Source organism: Halyomorpha halys, unplaced genomic scaffold (assembly GCF_000696795.3).
Source record: "Halyomorpha halys isolate HHAL.00 unplaced genomic scaffold, Hhal_1.1 Scaffold183.1, whole genome shotgun sequence".
NCBI lineage: Eukaryota > Metazoa > Arthropoda > Insecta > Hemiptera > Pentatomidae > Halyomorpha > Halyomorpha halys.
Window position 1 is genome coordinate 92,961 of NW_027114717.1, and position 14,966 is coordinate 107,926.

Consider the following 14,966-nt stretch of genomic DNA (forward strand, 5'->3'; position numbering starts at 1 on the left):
CTTGCATCCTCTTCCATTCCTGACAATCCTCCGAGGCGCCTGAAAAGAAGATGGCCACGAGTCCTGCTAGAGTCATTAGAATGCTACCAATGGGTAGTTTCTCTACACGCCTGTAACACTTCAATTTAACTTAGATCAGATTTAGTAAATGTATTATAATGTACAGTTGTAAATAGCAATAAATAAATATTAAAAAAATAAACTTTAATAGAATTTGTTGTTCTAATTTTTATTTTTACATTAGGTAATTATGGGAGGAGGCCGTCAACTGTTAAATGCAAACGCTCCAAACCACACTTACGATCCGATTGTAGTAAGTAGCTCCACCTGCGTCAGAACCGACGGAAGAGATCTGATGAAGGAGTGGGCGGATGGCAAGGCGGCAGAGGGGGCCCGATATGCCGTTGTGGAGAACGCCAAGGAGTTGTCAAATCTCGACACAGAGAATACCGATTACCTGCTAGGTAAGCCGAATATTATCTTCAAGAAATATCAGGGGTATTCATGATCTTTAGTTTAACATGTTAAAACGTGTTAAATAGGAAAACTTATGTTAAATGGAGAAATATTTCCTTCTTTTACCATGTTAAAACGATATAACATGGTTGAGAGTCTGTTACTGGGTCTGTTAAATGGAGAATGACGTCTCGTAACATACCATCTCTCGTCACCATTTTGTTTGTTGTCGTGTTAGGTTACCTGCTCGTTGTTTGTGATTGGGTTAGTATTGTTATGGACGTTTTTAAAACTAATAATGTAATGCATGGCAATAATAATGTAGGCAGTTGTCAATTAGCTCATCTTGATTCTCTTCCTCACAAGTTAGAAGATCAACAAGACACTCAGTAGCAAAACTTTCACATAACTTCCATTCTTCACTCAATTTAAGCATGTTGTAATAAATTACTTTAATCATAACTTAAAGTAAAATATAACACGAAGTTTTGGAAGTAAAGGTTACTAAACAAGTTGCTCAGAAAATCCGCTAGGAGCTCTTATGCATTTAACATGACTTTAAATAGGGCACAATCCTATAATTATTACATTTAACATGGTAAAACATATTTTACATTTAACACAACATCATGAATACCTCTTATAGAGTTAAAACTTAAATAGAAAGGGGTGTCTATTCTATAATTGAAGGAAGGTCTATTTTACTTAGAGTTATAGAATTTTCGAGATATCGAATTTCTCAAGTTACTGAGTTTATTAAAAAATCGATTTTGAATTATCGATACTGTATAACTGAAAAAAAATCCAATGTCTGGATAATCTGATAACTGATAAAATAAATCTCCCTTTAACAACAACTTATCGAGTTTTACAGTAAATCATCCCTTATTTTTATTTATTTGTTTTATCATTTTTCAGGCATATTTGTCAATGATCATTTTCCTTACGACCACTTGAGGAACAAATCAGAAAATGGTGTCCCATCTTTAGAACAAATGGTGACGTCAGCTGTCAAAGTCCTAAAGAAAAATGAAAATGGATTTGTATTAATGGTAAGATAATATTTTAATTAATAATATTATTGGAGAAAGATAGTCCGGGTGGCACTCTACTTCATACGATAAAATATCTTCTTTCAATAATAATATTATTATTTATTTTGGAGCTAGGTGGCTCAGCGGTAAGGTACAACTAACTCCAAGGACTCGGTTTGATTCCGGCTGTAATAAATAGTTATTAATTCTATTACTTTAGCCATGAGTCATCCTTGTGAGTTTGGGAGGCCCCCGGGGTCCACCCAGCCTCATAATGTGGGTACCCTTATTTGGGTAAAAATGTGGAGATTGAGCGTGATTCTGACAAATCCCCTTCTTGCACAACCGTTGGTCTGGTAACAGTGTTTCCTTACAAAATACTGCACCCCTAATAATCCTTCATATTATTACTCAATAGTGGTACAGATTTATTTTTTATTATTCATTTAAATGTACATACCCTATAGATTTATTGGCAACAATATTCTCTCAGACTTGAGATTAGTTAATTAATAAAAATTCAGTACGTTTAATAAACTTTTTCGTCGTATAGATTTTCCAAGAATATTAGAAGAAATCATGGACTAATTTAAAATAATGGATTCATTAAATATGAAGGAGCAGTGACATTCCAAATAAGGTCCTATCCAATCAATTTCATGGAAAGAGTGGGGGGGAGCCGAACATGTAATTTTTTAAATGAATAAAATAAAAAAAAATGAGGATACAACAGTGCATGAGTATGGGATAATATCCCGAAACTTTGTACAAGTGCACAATATAGAATAATGATATATTCTAATTGGAAGTTTTCTTCACCTCAACAATTAAAAACTATAATATTTTTTATTTAAAATTTGTTATTTTAAAGGAAAAATAATAACAATTCCTGAGTTATATTTTACCATTGCCTTCTACAGATTCGATACTTAAGACTCCATCTTGACAAGATACTTACTTGGAATCCACACACAAGCCTGAAACGACAAGAAACTGCTCGTAGATTCCGATTGCTACAATCCTTACTTGACAAACGCTCTAAACTTCCCATTCACTACAAAAAATTAGTATACACAACAATAATCAGACCAATTTGGACATATGGAATTGAGCTCTGGGGCTCCACCAAACCATTAAATTCTTCCCGCATCCAATTTGACCCAAAACAGATATACGTCTTTTCATTACAAACACCTTAACCATCCTAACCCATTAATTCTTAATCTTTCATCCTTAACAATCCCTGATAATCCTCCTAGGCGTCTGAAAAGAAGATGGCCACGGGACCTTCTAATTTAAATTAATGTTTGAAGTACCACCAATGGGTGGTTCCTTCCCAAGATTTTCAAGTGTATATGAAACATACTACATATTTACATATTGTATTATTTTGTACAGTTGTAAATTACATTAAATAAATAATTTAAAAAAAAACCATTGCCTTCTAACAAAATATACTTATATTTATACAGGTGGAAGGAGGAATGATCGATAAAGCTCACCACCTTGGCAAAGCACGGGCAGCTCTCGATGAAGTCGTCGAGCTTAGTAAAGCAGTCAACGCTACGATGAGGCTACTAGAAACTGCTGGGATCAAAGACGACACTCTGGTCATCGTGACCAGTGACCACTCTCATACGCTCACGATTATTGGCTATCCTGATAGAGGGGCCAATATTTTGGGTAAATTTCTAATACATTAATTAAAATTTAGGATACGTATCATTAATTGACTGTGTGTGGTAAAAGAAAACTATTTGAGTTGTGTTTTCAAATAGTCAGATTGCTATTAGAGTAAGTGGAGAACATGGTTGGAGATGCGGTCAGAAAAAAAAATTATTCGTTCTGACGTTTCGACCTGATTTTCAGGTCTTGTTCATGGCTGTAAAACAAAATGAGATGACAACCATCATTCAGAGAAACATAAAATTGAAAAGATATATCAAACTAAAAAATTTGTAAATATACATATCAATAAATTGAATAATAAAAATAGTTGATTGATAACAATGAATGATGAAATATACTCATAATATTTTATAGGTAAGAAGATATGCATAAGATAAGATATGTAAGTAGTGTCTAAAAAAATGAAAAACAATTTGAAATAAAAAATTGAACAACATAAAAGAAAAATGAATTGATAGAAAAATTCAGACATTGAATATGTAAAAAAAATTCAATTTATTTTTCAGTTTTTTAGATAAGATATTCATATCTTCTTACCTATATAATATTATATTTCATCTTATATTGTTATCAATCTACTACTGTCTCATTCCATGATTACCAATAAACTATTTTTTATTAATAAATTCATTGTTATGTATATTTACAAATTTATTAGTTTATTATTTTTTTCAATTTTATGTTTCTCTGAATGATGGTTGTTATCTCTTTTTGATTTATAACTCTTATCAAGACCTGAAACTTCGGCACGAATAAATAATTTTTTTTTTTCCTGACTGCAGACTGCACCCCCCCCCCCGCTCCTGACCATCTTCAACCGTCAACTTTCTGCACCTTATTAATATTTGAGTAATTGAACTATGCTAACGCTTCGCCCCACTTTTCAGGGCTTCGTCAGAGCTAAAAAAGAGAGAAACTAATAAAATAATGTACCGGTGTAAGACAATAGGTAACAGTAAATACAGGTAAAATAAGAAATGGCTAAAAATGATTTAAATTATTTGAAAGTTTATTTTTCATCTTTTAGTGCTTACTGAATTTTTATATTTCTCTTTTATTTACTTTTTATTTGTTATTATTACCGTTTTCATATTTTTATTTTATTTTATTTACTTTGTTCATTTTTATTTAAACATTTACATATTTTAAATTATTTTTATCCATGCCTTACTTTACTTGTGTATACTGTTTTATCTATTCTTTTGCTTTGTTACATTATTTTAGTTGTTTGTATCTTTTTTAGCCCTGAAGAAGCCTTGAAAAGTGGGGCGAAACGTAGCCTTATAATGAATAGTTAAATTACTATTTGAGTTTATTTAACCAATCTTTCTTTTATTTAAAAATTTAACAAATAATTACCTCCTAAATTTTTATAATTAAATAAGTCACTTCAGAAAAAAAAAATCTAATAAAAAGGTATTTCTTAAAAGACTGAAAATTCTAAACTGAATTGCCGCATATATTTCCAGAAGAGATGAAATATCTTATATGGTTTCAATAGGGTAAACATATGGGGTTTATTGGGTCTCTAGATTTTCTAATGTTTGAAGAAATGAAGCTCCGAAAGAAAAAAATATTTTTTTTTAACCTTTTGATATTTTTCACCTTTAACACAATAGCTCACATTTTTCAACTCTTCTCACTGTATTAATACATTTGGACTATTCACTAAACACAGTTTCCCATAAAGTAATCGAAATAATGGACTTATACCCACTTGGCTCTTGTCCTATCACCGCATCTCAAAAACTGTATTTCTAGTGAAAACAGGAGTTCGAAATTGTTTACGATCACAATATTTCCCTTACTATATACTTCATACGAGGTTTATCCAGAAAGTAACAGACGTTTTGAAATAAACAATTCAGAAATCGAAAAACTCAAACTTTATTACATACATTTGAAAGGTACACTTTTAAGCTATTTTTCTACACACACACACACACAAGTTATTCAATACTCTCTTGATAGAAAATCACGAAATTTTTATATCAACAGAAAAAAATATTGCTAAAAATTTTCTAAAGCCTGAGATATGACAGTATCTTTTCTAATAAAATCGACTTTAAATAATCGATTTACATTGCCAGGTCATCAGTCACAATAATAGGCCTGGTCGTGAACACTGGTACGGCCATTTTTAAAATGAATGCACCATTGCCTCACTCGGCTTTCACTCACTATCCTCTGCCCATAACATCACAATGCTGAATTTCAATTGGCCTGTTGTTTCGAGCCAAGAAATACCGAATCACAGACCGCACTTCACAATAGCGGGTTTACCCTTCGTCGAAAACCCATGACCTCTTGCCCTACAGTATAATTCAATAATACCCCACTTATTCCTGTCGAACAGATCCGTTACTTAGGACTACATCTCGACAAACGACTGACATGGAATCCTCATACAAGACTGAAAAGACAAGAAACTGCTCGTCGATTCCGACTATTACAACATTTACTAGACAAACGGTCTAAATTGCCAATCCATTACAAAAGACTGATCTACATGACTGTAATAAAGCCAATCTGGACATATGCAGCCATCAAATTCCCATCAAGCCATCAAATTCCTATCAAGCCATCAAATTCCTCCCGAATCCAATCCTTATAGTCCAAAACCCTTCGTAAAATCCTTAATGCTCCTTACTTTGTCACAAATCAAGTCATCCATTAGGACCTCAATGTTCCATATATTGCCGATTTGGGCAGAACTAGATACCATTCCTTTCAATATAAACTTCTCAACCACCCAAATCCACTTGTTTCTAACCTGGCTTCTCCTTCATTACCTAATAATCCTCCTAGGCATCTGAAAAGAAGATGGCCTCGAGATCTTCTCCTCTATGTTATTGGAGTTATATCAGTGGGTAGATTCTCCACATGTTTGTATCATGTCACTATGTCACCTACAGCTAATTTACTTGTTGTATATATGTGTATACAGTTGTAAATAACAATAAATAAATTATAAAAAAAAAAAACAATTGCGGGATATTCTACAGAGAGGGTATTGAAAAACTTGTGCCACAGTATGATTAATGTCTCAATTTGAATGGAGATTATGTAGAAAAATAGCTCAAGAGTGTACTTTTCAAATGTATATAATAAACTTTGAGTTTTTTAATTTGTGAATTGTTTTTTTTTTTCAAAACGTCTGTTACTTTCTGGACAGTCCTCGTATATAAGTAAGTGATTGTAAAAGTGGATATGAAGTATTTATCAAACGACTGATGTAATTTTATCTTTATACTGTAATAAATTACTTTATGTTTTATTATTTTTTTTCTTTTAGGCGTCGCGGATACTTCAAGAGTTGACGGAGTTCCATTCACAACTCTGAACTACGTTAACGCTAAAAAAGAGAACTATCACTACAAAGTTGTGAATGGACAAGTTGTACGCGACGATCCAACCTTAGTGGACACCACGTCTTACGATTACGACCACCCTGCCGCCATAGTGGATAGTCAGAACAGCCATGGAGGTAGTGACGTCTTCGTTTACGCTACAGGTGATTATTATTAATTATATATATATATATTATATATAGTTGACCGTAACGATTTAAATATAAGAAGATGACCAGGGTTGCGGTTAAAAAAAGAACAAATAGTTTAAAACTATTTTAATGTCCGACGTTTCGCCTCAGTTTCCAGGGTTTCATCAGGGTTAAAAAGATACAAAAAAAGAAAAATGAATTACCTTATTGTATCTCATTGTTGTAATATTTTCAGTTTTTTTTTTTTATCTTTTTAGCCCTGATGAAGCCCTGCAAAGTGGGACGAAACGTCGGACATTAAAATAGTTTTAAACTATTTGTTCTTTTTTTGACCGCAACCCTGATAATCTTCTTATATTATTATTAATTGTTTTTAATAATATTATTTATCGGAGTATTACTATTCAATTAATAATTAATTGGATCATTACATATTGAATGTGTGCTTCTATTATTTCTGAAATTCAATGTGGGATTAGTGGACTTTTGTTGTTTACAGATTATAATGAGCCGTAATTAATTCTCTTTTTTTATGATTGTATCTACGATAATTCCACTTGATTGTACATTGATTAGTATGGCATCAAATTTCACCATGGAAACACGCGATTTTCCAGTAATTTTTTTTCATGGGTTTAACCCGACAGAAGTGTCCTACTTTTTTGTCCCGTGAGCATTTATCTCATGATAGATGATATGTACTATTTTTTCTTTATATAATTGTTTTTGATGATAAAAAAAAAAAATTTAAAATTACTTCCAATGCAATTTGAAATTGAAATTGTAAATTTCTTCTATTATCCATTTTAAATTAATCTTCCATTAGGGGTGGACGTTGTCTTGTCTTCTTTGGAACGCGAAATGTACTGCACGGGAGTCTTTTTCGATATGCTTTACAAACTCTGTAAATTCCTACCTCCCACATACTTTCTCATCATCCGTTTCTTTCTCATCGATAGATTATTCCATGTAAACCATAATGTCTCCTATTCATCCCTCTATTAGCAGTCCGCTAGTGTTCCACAAGGCTCACAGGAAGGTGTTCTCGGTCCCATCTTCTATACCGTCTCATCCCAACCAATCAGTGATAGTGTTAGTATCCTCACCACTTATGCCGATGACACATGTGTGCTCGCAGATAATAATAACCCTTTAATTGTATCCCAAACTCTCCAATACCATATCACAGCCCTCGAAGAATGGTGTCGTAATTGGAGGATTAAAATAAATTCTAACCAATCACCTTTACCCTTTGTCGTAAACCTACCGACTGCTCTACAGTATACTTTAATAATGTTGCCTTTACCCCTGTAGAACAGATCCGCTACCTTGGACTACTGCTGGACAAGACTGACTTGGAATCCTCACACCAGACTGAAAAGACAGGAAACTGCACGTTGATTTCGACTATTACAGCACTTACAATGCAAACGGTCTAAACTTCCAATTCATTACAAAATAGTGACATTTATGACAATTATAAGACCTATCTGGACATAAGGAGTTGAGCTTTGAGGCTCCAGCAAACCTTCGAATTCTTCTTGCATCCAATCCTTAAAATCCAAAATCCTTTATCCTCTTTACGTTGTCACAAATAAAATTATCTATAATGACCTTAATGTGACCTATGTAACCGATCTAGCCCGAACCAGATATCAATCCTTCCATTTGTTAATAATAATAATAGTAGGATTGTGAGCAGCTCTATTTAAAGTCATCATTAAATGTTAAATGCATAAGAGATCCTAGGAGATTATCTGAGCGAATCGTTTAATAACGTTTCCTTCCAAAAAATTTATTACAATATGCCTGAGTTGAAGGAAAAGTGGAAGTTGTGAAAGTTTGGCCACAGAGTCTTGCTCATCTTCTATCTTGGAAGGAAGAAAAACCAGATGAGCTAATAGATAACTGTCATTACACTATTGTTATTATCATACATTGCTATATTAGTTTTTCAAACATCTAAAATAATATTAACACAATCAAAACACAAACCACGAGCAAGTAATACGTATTGCACTACATTGCTTCTTCCTACCAGAACAAACAAAATGACGAGCTAAGCTGGCCTGTTGATTGTGTTAAATCTTTCTCAATTTAACATACCTAGTAACAGACTCTCAACCATGTTATATGTTATATCGTTGTAACATGCTAAAAGAAAATATTTCTCCATTTAACATGAGTTTTTCTATTTTATACGCTTTAACTTGTTTAACTAAAGATCATAAATACCCCATCCTATTTTATGCTATAACACATCATATAATGTATTAAATACACTAAAAAATTTATTTTCAGGTCCTCAATCACACCTGTTCCACAACATACACGAACAGCCTTACATACATATGGCCATCAAATACGCAATGCGTTTGGATGAATTTGCCACAGTAGAACAAGCTCAGCAAACTTCAGGATCTTCGAAATTTCTTCCTTCTCTGATAGTATTATTTTTAGTAAAACTATTTTTCTAGTTTTGAAATAAAAATAAACAAGACAAGTTTATGAAAACTTGTTTACTGTTAGAAATATTTTATATGATGTATCCTCCCCAATAAGACTGCTTAAATAGAACTAAGTTATTTATAAAAAATGATTTTTATACCACTGAATGATATTCCTTTCAATAAAATGATTAATTTAATTGTTTGGAGTCAGTTGTTTTATAACCCTCCTTGTAGGGATGGGATATCGGAAGCAAAATATCGATATTTTGATATATCGATATCCCATCCCTACCTCCTCGAATAAAATTATACATTTGCTTTATTAGTATATCTCTCTGTTAAATAAAAACGTTTTTATTATTCACTTTGTAATATTTTGCTGTGAAGTCTGGGGTGTGGCATTCTTTGCGAAAAGGAAAAAATCAAAATCTTTTCAAAATAAAGTCCTAAGAATTGCAGTATATGCTCTTTGGTTTGTTAGAAATAGGAAATTGCATCGGGAATTTCCAATGTAGTCAATAGAGGATTTCATCAAGAAACGGTTCATGAAGTTCCACTCCCAGTTACTGACAGTTAAAGTAGCAGTGACCTACAACCTAGGAAACCCAACCTCAACCCGAAGACTGAAGCCCAGGCTGCAGCAGGACATTCAGTTATAAATTCTATATTTATCAATTCTGTTATCCACATTACTCTATTTTATTCATTAAATTAATTTTTCTTTGTCCTTTTTTCAAATTAACTTGTTTTTCTTTATTTACTCATTAGAGAGCAATTGTTTGTTTTGTTAGGTCTACGAATGTCGTTATTAAATTTACTTTTCTCTTTTATTAAGGAATATTTTTTATCTATTTATTTTATCTTAATTTTTAAGAATCGCAGTTAATGCTCCTTGGTTCATAAGAAATAGCCAATTCCATTGCGAATTACAAATGGAGTCAATAGAGGATTATATCAAAAAAACCGTTCATGAAGTTCAACTCCCAGTTGCCGACAGTTAAAGGAGCAGTGGCCTACAACCTGGGAAACCCAACCTCAACCCGAAGACTGAAGCCCAGACTGCTGCAGGACATTCTTTTATAAATTTAATAATTAAATCTATTTAATAAATATAAAATTAATTCATAGTCACACTACCTCTATTTACTTATTATTATTATTCATTTTATTTATTCATTATTATAGTTATTTTATACATTTTTTTTCTCTCTTTTCTTCTCTCTCCCCTTTTTCAAATTAACTTGTATCTTTTTACTATTAGAAGACAATTGTTTGTTTTTATTTAAGTGTACCAATATCGTTATTTTTTGTTATTAATTTTACTTTCCTCTTTTATTAAGAAGCATTATTCTTATCTATTTATTTTATTATTATTTTTTTTCTTTTAATAAGACCATTTTATATAGTTAGGGGTGTCATTTTTATGACTATTCAACCATGTAAGGCCCACCAGGCCGATCTGGTATAAAATAAAATTAAAAAAAAAAAAATACAAATTTACATTCAGAGCAATAATTAAAAAAAAAAATTTGCAGGTTATTCTGCCTAGGTCATTATTATCATTCAACCCGCTATAAGACAATAAAACATTAGAGAATCACATTAATTTATTAATAATCTACCCTTAGCTTATGTCTAATTACCTATTTTGTCACTCTTCACATTAAATATTAAAACTTTTCTGTACAAATCAATTTAACAATATTATAATTTTCTTATCAAAACAATATTTTCAACCTTCGTTACACTTAGGTGAGACATATAATTTATTTATTTCAAGCTGTATTTAAACAAATGAATGAATAATAAAAGCTATTATTTGATAAATTGTCCTTGAGGATGGCTGCATTGGCCGAAACGTTGAACTTTTAAAAAATAAAGAAAGTCTGAGACTTAAATTGAATACAATTTATACAATAACTAGCAGTCTTAGAAATATGAAAAAAATATTTATAAATTCTATGTTATGTTATACAGGGTGCTGAATTCAATGGAATACATTTATTTATTTTTAATTTTTTTTAATGATATTTTCAGGTTTAAAAATATAAATCTTTCCATCATTAAAATAAATTTTTCCTATAAATAAAATGTTATTTTGATTTATAGTAGTTAATTTGATTGTTGTTCTCTCCTTATTTTGGTTAAAACTTTCAAGATGGCCCCTGACTTCATATGTCAATGCAACTTACACAAAAATTGCTCCAATATGTACACTTTTATTGGAAAATAGTCTAACAAAGATTAATAAAGTGGAGGAGTCATCTCCATGAGAGGTGGGTTCCATTTTGATTCAAAGCTTCCTGGTTAAAAACCGCTTGTCTAACAATCCCATTGCCATTAGCAGCCATTATTTAAAAAAAAAATGAAAGAAAGAAAAAAATTGAAGGGGAGTTACGCCGGGTTTCGGCGCCACTTAAGTAACAGTGAAAGCAAAATGTTAAAAAAGAGACGAAGGAAGAAGATCTAACACGCTTGGACTGCAGTAAAATACTAGCTTTATTGTGTTCACTACATCTCTTATATACATTCGATCAGCTGATCCCCTCAGTCATCTGACATCGAAATAACAGCTGACTCAGACTATAAATAAATAAAAATAATAATCTTTATGAGTTTCTTGCCAATTTCGATTATAAAAATACAGATCTAATGATACATTGGTTAATTTCTTTTAATACAATTATTCGTACCAATTTCCAAACATTTATTCCCTTTTCCGTCACATTAAACCTTCGCTCTTACTGGCATTGAAACAATTCCTGAAAGTTCATTCAAGTCCAATTCACGTATTTCAGTTTTCAAAAAAATAAATAAATAAATCTAAACATTATAACTTTGTTAAAAATAAAAATAGTTTGTTTAAAAAAAAGATAGTTATCGTTTAAGAACTATGTTTAAAAGTAACCGAGTGCTTTACGTTTGAAAGCAATCATATTTTTTTATTTAATATTTATTTATTGCTATTTACAGCTGTACATTATAATACATTTAGTAAATCTGATCTAAGTTAAATTGGAGTGTTACAGGCGTGGAGAGAAACTACCCATTGGTAGCACTCTAATGACATTTTACATTAGCTGGTCTCGTGGCCATCTTCTTTTCAGGCGCCTCGGAAGATTGTCAGGAATGGAAGAGGATGCAAGATTAGAAACTAGGGGGTTTGAGAGTTTATAATGGAAGGAGTGATATCTGGTTCGGGCTAGATCGGTTACATAGGGAACATTAAGGTCTTTATGTTTGATTTTATTTGTGACAAAGTAAGGAGCATTGAGGATTTTGGATTGTAAGGATTGAATACGAGAGAAATTCGAAGGTTTAGTGGAGCCCTAAAGTTCAACTCCATATGTCCAGATTGGCCTTATTACAGTCATTTAGATCAGTCTTTTGTAATGTGTTGGAAGTTTAGACCGTTTGTCTAGAAAGTGCTGTAATAGTCGAAATCGACATGCAGGTTCCTGTCTTTTCAGTCTGGTGTGAGGATTCCAGGTTAATCGCTTGCCCAAATGTAGTCCAGGGGTAAGAGTAACATCATTAAATGAAACTGTAGGGCAGTCAGTAGGTTTACGACGAAGGGTAAAGGTGATTTGATGGGATTTGTTAGAATTTATCTAAAGCAATCATATTAAAAACAGAATACCGATTAAATTCAGATACAATAGTACAAAAAAAAAATTAAATATGTGCCGCTACAACGCATGAAAGTTTACAGATGTAATACTTTGTAAAGCGTAGTGAGAGAGGCTGGTATAAAGACAACAGGCATTTTATTTACAAAAAGCACCCAAATACTGGCTCACGCCGATGACATATATATTATTGGGAGATCCTTAACGGCTATGATGGATGCTCGCTAGAGGCAGGAGCAGGAAAGATGGGCCTAGAGGTCAACGAAATATATGATAAGTGACTGCCGACCAAGCAGGTCCAATGATCCAAGTTGTACTCGCCTGTGCCGCCTATGAGGCACTGAGAGCCAAGATGATGAGGGAGACAGGACTCAATGTTCTGATGAAGAACGATCTCCCGGAGCTGATGGAGGAAAAAACTACCCGCCCTACAAGACCTTCGTGTAGGGGTGGAAAGAAGCTGTGGGCTCATCTCATTTATCCCTGGGTAGGAGAGAAGAAACTTTAAAAGCAAGGCCAGAGTAAAATAACAGAGAAGAAGAGCAAGATATGTTACAGCAATGAGTTGTACCCACTGCTGCGAACACCTGTATTGCCTAAACAGGCAGGGTAGGGTGATAAATAAATATGTATATACAACTTTGAAATAGTTCATAGATTCATAGGACAACGCAAAACCAGGAACTGGCCAACTTGTACAAGAAACCGGTTGTTATGAGATGTATCCGGATTGTTAGGCTGAAATGGACGGGCCAAGTTGTATGGATGGACGAGACCTCAACTTCAATGAAGCTGTACAGCACGGAGCCGGGTAGAAAAAGGAAAGTGGGTACACCAAGAGACGCAGAGATGGAGTAAGTACCGATGCCAGAATCCTCGGAATCAGGAACTGGTGGACGGCTGCAGAGTATAAGGAACATGGAGTACAAACGGGCAGCCAAGATATAGTAATGGATTGCTGAGCTCGGGATGATGATGATGAATACTTTGTAAGGAAATACTGTCACTAGATCAACGGTTGTGCAAGGAGGTGATTTGGTCAGAACCACGCTCTTCCACCAGATTCTTACCCAATCATAGGTACTCACTTTACGAGGCTAGGTAGTCCCCAAAGGGCTCCCGAACCCACAGGGCTGACTCATAGCTACAGTGAAACTAAAATTGATTATCTGGCACAGCTGGATTCGAAACCGGGTCCTTGCAGTTAGTAGCTGTGAGCCTTACCAATGAGCTACCCACTCCTATCTAATATGATTATTAAAGTTAATTCTAATTAAATTATTTAGTAATGTACAGGTCTTGTGTGCAGACGACGACAATCATATAAACAGTTCTAGTTTACATTTCATACCTCAAAGAAATTTAGCAGGCTCAGACAAACTTAAGAAATGCAAGAAAGTTATGAAAGATACGAGTTTATGATTTGTATTGCATAATTTGTGAGGATTACTCCATATCTGCCTTGAGACATTAAGCAATATTTATACAGGTGTTTTTATTAAGTGCTATGAAACAGGACAATAGAGAAAAATAGCTCATAAATTATAGAGGGCAGCCATTATCAGATCGAGAATAAATAGTAGTGATTATCAAGGAATCAAATTTATTGTTTTATGTTTTAATTAAAACATTTTTTTTCTTCTACCACTAAGCTACCATAATGCTTAGAACTACTTTATTGATTATTATTGCAGCAGTGTCAAGATTCATTTCTCGGGAGAACCGAGAGTTTAATATTGACTGACCCAGATGGGAATCGAACTTAAAGTTTTGATACCCTCACCCCAGTCCACACATCTATCAGGTCATCCATTTTCATTACTGCTAACAGTACAAGATGGTTAATTACTCAAGATAAAAAAAAAATTACTTAAGATTATGATGTTTAGAAAATCCGCCATTTAAGCCCTGCCAGACTATTTCAGCGAGGATCAATGAGCAGGATTAATAACAAATATTTAAAAACACTTAATAAACATTACTGTAAATATAATATTTAATCAAAATGTTTATTAGAGTCGTTTCAAAGGAAACATTTAGAAAATTGTAAAATCGATAATTTAAATTGGCATTTCAGATAATTCGATTTAATCGAAAAAGTGGCACTTTGGATAAATCGATTTTCCTTTTTTTATCATTTGCAATAATAGTATATGACTATTTTTTTTTCTTATTTTGTTTCATTGCTTTGGTTCTTTTATCATTT

At 32.9% G+C, this 14,966-nt stretch overlaps 1 protein-coding gene across 1 annotated transcript in view; it reads left to right on the top strand.

The window, feature by feature from the left end:
• The window catches only part of LOC106679190 (alkaline phosphatase), a 24,925-nt gene extending 15,597 nt beyond the window's left edge, over window positions 1-9,328 (top strand). Inside the window, exons 5-9 of the mRNA XM_014418202.2 lie at window positions 245-464; window positions 1,375-1,508; window positions 2,963-3,173; window positions 6,475-6,693; window positions 8,983-9,328. Coding sequence (XP_014273688.1) covers window positions 245-464; window positions 1,375-1,508; window positions 2,963-3,173; window positions 6,475-6,693; window positions 8,983-9,158 — 960 coding nt within the window. The 3' untranslated portion in view covers window positions 9,159-9,328. The remainder of the gene's footprint in view (window positions 1-244; window positions 465-1,374; window positions 1,509-2,962; window positions 3,174-6,474; window positions 6,694-8,982) is intronic.
• Window positions 9,329-14,966: the final 5,638 nt, after the last annotated feature.